The sequence below is a fragment of the Poeciliopsis prolifica genome, unplaced genomic scaffold (genome assembly GCF_027474105.1).
Source record: "Poeciliopsis prolifica strain line A6 unplaced genomic scaffold, Auburn_PproV2 SCAFFOLD124, whole genome shotgun sequence".
In the NCBI taxonomy this organism is placed as follows: Eukaryota; Metazoa; Chordata; class Actinopteri; order Cyprinodontiformes; family Poeciliidae; genus Poeciliopsis; species Poeciliopsis prolifica.
The window spans coordinates 414053-422696 of record NW_026562499.1 but is presented as its reverse complement, the minus strand read 5'-3'; the positions used below and the strand labels follow the sequence as shown (position 1 = coordinate 422696).

General features: G+C 46.7%; 1 protein-coding gene across 2 annotated transcripts; it reads right to left on the bottom strand.

The window, feature by feature from the left end:
- Positions 1–3282: 3282 nt before the first annotated feature.
- Positions 3283–7076, bottom strand: LOC129355101 (ferroptosis suppressor protein 1-like). Of its 2 annotated transcripts, XM_055024651.1 has the most exons (10): positions 6966–7076; positions 6718–6808; positions 6417–6591; positions 6234–6349; positions 6032–6151; positions 5864–5956; positions 5269–5377; positions 5036–5188; positions 3700–3900; positions 3283–3631 (listed from the first exon to the last, which is right to left on the bottom strand). In XM_055024651.1, exons 3-10 carry the CDS (start codon positions 6589–6591, stop codon positions 3480–3482), a joined length of 1119 nt encoding a protein of 372 aa, XP_054880626.1. In that variant the 5' UTR covers positions 6718–6808; positions 6966–7076; the 3' UTR covers positions 3283–3479. The 2 variants fall into 2 exon arrangements, with proteins under 2 accessions (XP_054880626.1, XP_054880625.1); XM_055024650.1 differs by lacking the exon at positions 6966–7076 and having other exon boundaries at positions 6718–6944.
- Positions 7077–8644: the final 1568 nt, after the last annotated feature.

The window sequence follows — 8644 nt, the reverse complement described above, 5'->3', positions numbered from 1 at the left end:
TGCATAAAAATCATTGTAATTAACCACAGTAACGAGATATTTCAATAAAAATGCTACAAACATGTTAGTAATTACTGGTATCAATATTTATTGATCTAAACAGAAGTTGCTTGATGTGCATCGTCTCCTTCAGTCGATTTATTTGTTAAATTCAGATCTAAACTGATGACAAGCAGAAATTGTTCTTTTTGAATTTTCCAGGAAGAATATCGTCCAGATGTTGCATTTTACTTTTTTGTTGTTCATCATTTTGACAGAAAAAATAATTCCATCATAATTTACATTCACAGTCAGTTTTCATGGTGACACTGTTGACATTGGCGAGTCAGCTGCATTTCATTTTCAGCTGATTTAATCACTCAACAAGTTGAAGCAATATTCAAAAGCCCATCACACAGAAAGCAAATGAACACATTAAACCCCCCACTGTGCTCCCAATAAGTACATTTAAAAATCACAGTGAAACCTCACTAGCTCCATTTCATCTAGATTATGAGACTCTCATCGCACAGCCTCACAACTTCCCTCTGACCTTCATTACAAGAAACGCACAATCTTTCCCTAAGGGAACACCAGCTTGTCCTGCAGGTTTCAGATTGGTTTTTGCTCCAGAAGTCCTGATGCAAATGATTACATGACCTCCTCTGCAGCCAGCGATGCTAAACAAGCCTGTTAATCTGATTAAACTCAGGGATGTGAAGGAAAAGCAGCATGGAGAAACACTGTGTACAAAAACATAGCTTGTCTAAAATATATAAATCTAAATTCAGTTTGAAACAAATTTACAAGCAAAAAAAAAAATCTTTCTGATGAAATGTATTTGTGTAGCACATTGAGTAAGACTTTATTTGACAAGACTGACGTGATTCAGTCATGAACGCGAAGAGAACTTTAAGAAAGACTGTCGATAAATAACCAGACTTTAATGCAAAGTCAGCACTTTTAATGCAACTTTTAGAGCAACTAAGTTGCTGAACCAGCATTTCATCCAACTTATTAACATTGAGTTTAATTCTGATTATTTTCCTTTGGAAACAATTAATGGCAATTAAATTAAAAATATTCAAGAAATAGTGTCACAAGAATAAAACAATACTAAATTATGGCAAAACAAACTGAAGTATTTAATAACAAGCAAATAAGAAATGACATGAAACCATAATAAACAGTATTAAAATAAAAGAATGAAATCAAATTTTTGATTTAACTAGACCATAAATGGCGTTGGAAGACTCGTTTTAACAATGGAAAGCTAAGATGTCAAATTATAAATAAAATTCAATATTTTTAAACAGAAAGTTGTTTATTATATAAATAATTATGCAGACAATTCCACATTCTTCAGAAGAATTAAAATGCATCTGATTATTATCATCTAAATAACTACATGTTTATTGCAATGGGTAATTTAAACATTATGACATATGAGAGCTCAGAACTGATCAACTAAAATTCATTTCAAGTTGGATTAAAATTATTAATTTGATCCTGGGAGCTAAAACTGTTTTCCACTCTTAAAAAATAAAATGATTTTCATCCAGGAAGATTTGATCCAGATTATTTTCTTCAGTTAATCCTCAGTGAAATTAAAAATCACCAATATTCAGAAGCTGAATATTGTTTTTAATGACTGAAGATGACGTGAATATGAGAGGGTGAAACATTTGGCTGATTATTAAAGAGCATCAGAATGTTGCCCCCTGGTGGCTGCCCCTGAACTGCAGGCGGCGCTCTGAGGCGATGCTTTCCTCCAGGTGAGGAGCAGAAACTCACCTGCAGAAACTCACCTGCAGAAACTCACCTGCAGAAACTCACCTGCAGAAACTCACCTGCAGAAACTCACCTGCAGAAACTCACCTGCCGCGTCAGACAGGAAGCAGAACCATAACAGGAACCAAACATGGTGTAAATGAGCGCAGAGCGGTTCTGTTTGAAACACCAACACTCAATCAATCAGAACCATAATTAGACATTAAACGCAACAAGCCAAAAGCCAAAGGAACAAAAACATTTTAAAAAATGTAAAAAGGGAAAATTTAAATGAAAATGATTAATTAATTAGAAACCCTGAAATTAACTGGATTAAAATGTTCAATCAAGTTCAAGTTGGAACAGAAACATTTTGAGGATTTGGATTTTCTGTCAGCTTTAGGTTTCTGCTGTTAAGAATTAAAAAGAGGAATAACTTGATTTAGCTCGTTAATTAATTCCCCTTGTCCTGGATTCCTGTGTTTCAATATATGTGCAGAGAGAAAAGAGCAATCATACGACATCAGACTTCAGATATTCAGAGTTTTATCCAGAGAAAATCAATGCAAGAAGAATGTTACAATAAGCATCTCACCTAGATCATCAAAAGTCCAAGACATGACAAAACAGAAACAATTAACTGAGAAAAAAGGGAAACGAAAACAAACAAAGATGCATCTTCTGGGAAACTCTCACTCAGCACAAAGAGATTCGGACTTCTGATGTGAAACAAACCATTTTATAGAATGTGTATTCTCCTCATTTGAATATATGCATTAGGAGGTGTGTTTTCCTTTGTGTGGGCTGTCTTAATGTTCATTTTATTACCTCTGAGACCCACTGAAACACCCAGATCTTCTCATACCAGCCTCTGTCCAGACTGATATATGACGTGCAGCTGCAGCGTTATCTCTGCCTCAAAATGATTCCACAAGAAACCAGTTGGTGTTTTTAACCAAGCTTGCACAAAATGTAATGCTAAATAATGACGATAAGTTGGATCTAAAACTAACTCATTAAAAACATGCTTTTTAATGCTTAAAGAAATATACCAATATGTTTGATTATATGTTGGAACAGACTTCTATAGTTTTTAGTGTTTGCCTGAACTATTCAACCCTGAGTAAAGAATTTATTGCCCTGATAGCCAATACACTCCCTGTCTGAAATGTTCCTTAGGGAGTATAAGACTGCTTTCTGATTAGACATTTATGTAAGTTCAGAGAGTCACCAGTTGTCTTAGTTTGGATCTGTATCTAAGTTTATCTTAACCTAAAAGTTAACTTGTGTACTATTGTGCTACTTTAAAATTCTATTTCAACGCTGTGTTCAGTTCCTGTTGTCCCGTTTCCTGGTCTGCTACCTGCGACCAGACGCTGAGCGCTCAGCCTCTGCTCACCTGTTCTGCCTTTAACATCATTTGCTCAGCAACCTGCGTCGACCTCTGACCCGCTCTCTATGACACAATGAACTGTTAGGAAATAAAACCTGAAAGCAAACACAAATTCTTCTGTAGAGAAAGAATTTAAGAACAAAAACATTTTCTTCATGCTGAGTTTATTCAGTAAAAAGTTGTTTATATTCAGAGGTTTTAATGCAGAAGAGAAAAACAGAGTTTGGACGATTATCATGAGTGAAACGGCTGCTAACATGTTATTCTGCTGTGAGGTCAGAGGTCAGAGTGACAGGCACTAGGTGATGCTGGTGATCCTCAGGCGTTTCCAGGGCAACTAGGGCTGCTTCTGCTGCATCTCCCTCCAGCTCTTCCACAGCAGCAGGTCGCGGCTCTTCCCCAGGGCGACCAGCCAGCGGGGCAGCCGGATGCCGTTGAACTGGCCCACGCCGTCGTCTCGGCCCATCGCCAGCAGCATGGACACGTAACCTAGCAACCGGCACAGGGTGAGCGAGGGTCAGGCGACACGCCGACCGCCTGCCTCAGGCGGAGCCTACCTGTGCGATACGGCGTCAGCGGCTTCTCGCTCAGGCTGTTGATGATGTTGGACACGGCGATGTAGGCGTGGAGCCCGGCGTGGTACGCCAGCTTCGCCTCGCGCAGGTCGGCGCAGTCGCCAACGGCGAAGATGTTAGAGAACCCCTCGACCTGCAGGTACTGGTTGACCTTCAGCGCCCCGTCAGCAGCCATGCTGCCCGCTGGAGGCACACACAATATCAGGTCAATAACCGATCAATAACGGGTCACTATCCGATCAATAACGGGTCACTATCTGATCAATAACAGGTCAATATCCAATCAATAACCGATCAATAACGGGTCACTATCCGATCAATAACGGGTCAATATCCGATCAATAACAGATCAATATCCGATCAATAACGGGTCACTATCTGATCAATAACAGGTCAATATCCAATCAATAACAGGACAATATCCGATCAATAACAGATCAATATCCGATCAATAACAGATCAATATCCGATCAATAACAGGACAATATCCAATCAATAACAGATCAATATCCGATCAATAACAGATCAATATCCGATCAATAACAAATGGGACCATCAGCTGATTGGAGGTCTCGGAGACTAAAAGCTGCTAAATCCCTGCAGTTTGATGCTAAGCTAGCAGCTGATAATGTTTGTAAAGTTAAAGTCTAAATGAGCAGCAATTTGTCTCATTTAGTCGGTTATGAGACAAATTTACACTTTTATTCAGTTTCAAACCAAATATTTAGCTCAGTGTGTATCTAGCATCACATTACGCTAAATATTTAGCTGTCAAGCTAAATATTTGCTTTGCTAGCTAAACATTTAGCTTGCCACGTAACTATTTAGCTTATTGTGTAGCTAAATATTTAGCCACACACTGACATCTGGAAATGAAAGAACAACATGGAGCGTATATGACTGAAAAAAGAATCACTATTTCTTCTCATCACAGTTTAAATCTCCCAAATTCCTTTGAACAGCGCCCCCCGGTGGAGCCACAGCGCCCCCCGGTGGAGCCACAGCGCCCCCCGGTGGAGCCACAGCGCCCCCCGGTGGAGCCACAGCGCCCCCCGGTGGAGCCACAGCGCCCCCCGGTGGAGCCACAGCGCCCCCGGTGGAGCCACAGCGCCCCCCGGTGGAGCCACAGCGCCCCCCGGTGGAGCCACAGCGCCCCCGGTGGAGCCACAGCGCCCCCCGGTGGAGCCACAGCGCCCCCCGGTGGAGCCACAGCGCCCCCCGGTGGAGCCACAGCGCCCCCCGGTGGAGCCACAGCGCCCCCCGGTGGAGCCACAGCGCCCCCCGGGTGGAGCCACAGCGCCCCCCGGTGGGGACCCACCCAGGCTGGAGGCGTAAGCTCCAGAGTTGATCCTGATGCCGGTGCAGCAGATGATCAGGTCCGTCTCCAGAGTTTCTCCCTTGTCCGTTTTGACCTGTAGGTTCTTCTGGGTCCGGTTCAGCGGCAGCTCAGACAAGTTGGACACCTTCTGACCTGAAACACAGCAGTAGGTTGTCCAGAACCTGGGAAGGACCAGCTAACGGCTAGCAGCTAACGGCTAGCAGCTAGCGTACCCAGAACCAGTTCCACTCCCTTCTCCAGCAGAACTTCCTTGGCCTGCTGCCTGACGCTCTGGACCAGCTGCGGGTCGGCCAGCCCGATCCTGGAGTGGATCAGAACCACCTGGAAGAGAAACAGAGATGAGGATGGAGTCCTGAGCGCCGGGTTCTGCAGGTTCCGGAGGCCCAGACCAACTGGGTTCATGCACAGCAGACTTAACGTCAGATTTATGTATTTCTGTCCCTTCTGGGCCTCCGTAGCCCTCAGGCGTCACTTTCATTCTGAAAATCATTTTGTGACCCAACCTTGGAGTCTCCCGACCCCCAAGGGTTCCCGAGCCCCCAGGTTAGGAACCCCGGTCCTGCAGGGACCACCCAGAAGCAGAACTGGAGGCGGTTCTGATCCGATTCATGGAGTCAGAGCAACTCAGAACTTAAGCTGGACCCAACAGAACCTTCAGGTCTAGTGTGAACCCGTTTTAGCAGGGGTAACGGAACCAGAACCTTTCATACAGAGTGAAGGGTAAAGTTCTGTTGAGTACTGCAGAACCCGACCAGAGCCAGAACCCGACCAGAGCCAGAACCCGACCAGAGCCAGAACCCGACCCACCTTCTTGTCTGGATACTCCGTCTTGATCTCAGCTGCCATCTCCACCCCTGTAGCTCCGCCCCCGACCACCAGAACCGAGTCGGCCGCCTGGATCTGGACCCACACACACACACAGAGCCAGTGAGCGGCGTCCTGTCCCATCATCCTCTCTGTCCTCCTCTGTCTCACCTGTCCCACCATGTCCTCGTACGCCGTCACGCCGTCCTGCAGCGACGCCTCGATGTTGAACTTCCCAGGGAACGGACCATCAGAACCGGTACACAGGATCAGGTGGGAATACTGGACCTCCTGTGGTAGGGGAACATCGGTCAGAGCTCAGCTGGCCGGCAGGGGGCAGCAGCAGCTCCCGCCCCACGCCGCCCCGCCTCACCCTGCCGCCCTGTAGAACCACCAGCTGCCGCTCCGGGTCCACGCGCTCCACGCGACCCTGCAGGAAGCTGGTTCCGAACGTCTCCGCAAACGGGATGAAGGTCCGCTGGGCGAAGCCTGGGGTCAGAGGTCAGAGGTCAGGGAGTGCAGGGGGCAAGCAGCGACAGGTCGGAGCGGTCGGTACCGGGCTGCACTGAGGCCCGCAGCGACGCCACGTTGTGGTGGAAGGAGTCCCGCAGGTCCAGCAGGGTGAAGCCGAACCCGGCCGAACGGAGCTGCTGCGCCGCCGCGATGCCGCCGAACCCGCCGCCCACCACTACCACATGGACCCCGTCCGGAACCGAGACCTGGGCCCCCATCTGGAGACACACACACAATTCAGCACCGAACCTTCGACCGCACCTCAGAATCTGTGCAGAGCTTGGCCTCTAACTGGTCCCGGTTCGGGAAGCAGGTGGATCGGAACCAACCCTCAGAGATCCTACCTCTGTGAAGCTAACTGATCCTGACTGGACCGGTTCCGTTCGCCAGGAGTTCTGCAGAAGATCACGGCTCCGGTTCCCGGTTCTGAACGTTCTGAAGGAGGGAGGGGAAAGTTCGGTTCTGACCCGGTAAACACGTCGGTTCCGAACCCCCCGGAACCCGTCATGAAACCAGTTCAGAACCCAGCACGAGTCCCCCCAGAACACTGTGACGTCACACGCAGCTGACGTCACGCGGGACGTAAACTCACCTGCCGCAGGTTCGGAACTCGGATCCAGTTTCAGTCCAAAGATCACAGCTGCTTTTTCCTCCTTCAGCCCCGCCCTCCTCTATCTGACGTCAGCAGCTCTGCGCCAATCAGAGCGCATCCGCTCCTCATGAAGGGAGGCTGTGGTGCGTTCATGGACCGCAGGAAAACAAAAAACAAGCAGAGCTGATGCTACAGAAGCAAAGTTCTGTCTTTAGTCTTCCTGCCGGTTCTGTTGGATCTGCCGATTTTGTTGGATCTGTTCTTTATTAAAGGATGGATTCGGTTCTGATGATTTGTGGGTCAGAACCAGTGCATCATGTTCACTGAACCCGAATTTATTTCCTACCAGTTCTCTCTGTGCTCCTCAGTGATCGGTTCTGATCCAATCAGCGGCTCTCCTGCTGACTCAGCACTTTTTTCTGCTGAGTCAGCATTAGGAAACTGCAAACCTGTGTCATAATGGGGGTGTGAAAGGTCATGAGGTCATGATGTAAGAAGTGGAGTCTTTCTACTGGAGGAGGTCAAACATCCCATATTGCAGCCGCTCTGTAATGCAGCCGGTTCTAACTGATGATTCCTGTTTGATCCGTCAAACAGAACTCCAGGATCCTGACTGGTTCTGAATCTTCCTCATCTAGAACCTCATCAACATCATGCATCAAAGGTTCTGCTTCACTGAGGAGAACCGGCCAAACCGGACCTGCAGCGCTATCAGAGAGGAGATCAGAACCAGGCGCAGCTCAAGATCTGCTCCAGTTCTTCTAACTCAGAACCACCAGAACCGATTAGAACCTACAAAACCACAAGAACCATCAGAACTACCAGAATCACAATCAGAACCACCAGAACCTCGCTTTATGCATGGTCTAGTTAAAGCATCATGGTACCAATCCGCACAGGCAGCAGTGAAAGCAGAACCAGAAGTGGTCTGAGCAACAGAATGTGATTGGACCAGCAGAACCGGTCCTGCTTCATGTTTTCATCAGACTGCAGCTCCTTACCCTCACATCCTCCTCCAGCCCGACCAGAACCCTACAGTCCACCGGCCGACTCAGAACCTGCAGAACCTCTAATGTTGGTCCTTCAGCCATAAGAACCTAAAATCTCCTGTTGAGGTTCCTGGTGAAATGAATCAAATATTAATGATGTAAAAGCGGTTTCAGCAGCAGCAGCTCCACGGTTCGGATGGGCACTGGACCTCTGGTCTACCTGTGTTTTTACACCGTAACGGTGACGTCATTTTCTTCAGAAAACTTCCAAGTTCTTCCCTGTTCCCCTGTAGTTCAGACCTGCTGTGTTTTAGCGCCCTCCAGCGGAAGAATTGTGCTCTGCACCATGTTTAATTCCGACCGATCAGAATTCCGTCAAGTCAGCAGCAGTGACAGCAGCACACCGGAACAGGTTATTCTCCTGCCAAAATAAAAGCTGCCGGGGTTTTAATCTTTCAGTTCGGCAGCGAAGATTCTCTGCGAGCTGATCAATTAAGTCAGGGGTGTCCAAACTTTTTGCAAAGGGAGCCAGATTTGAGGTGTTAAAAATATAGGGGGCCAACCTTGGCGGACGTTCTTTACATATAACAGCAATTAATTTAAATACATTTCAGCGAGCTGTTGTGTGTTTCACATTTGCTTTTTTATTTTAATTTCGGCCATCTTAAGCATATGTTTTGGTTCATTTGA

What these genes read in the sequence shown, in the direction of transcription:
- LOC129355101 (XM_055024651.1), bottom strand. Translation starts at nt 6,591, where the DNA reads ATGGGGGCCCAGGTCTCGGTTCCGGACGGGGTCCATGTGGTAGTGGTG. An exon ending in TGGTTCTACAGGGCGGCAGG is followed by an intron (nt 6,152 to 6,233) that starts GTGAGGCGGGGC and finishes CCCCTACCACAG; the next exon opens with GAGGTCCAGTATTCCCACCT. An exon ending in GCTGACGCCGTATCGCACAG is followed by an intron (nt 3,632 to 3,699) that starts GTAGGCTCCGCC and finishes GCCGGTTGCTAG; the next exon opens with GTTACGTGTCCATGCTGCTG.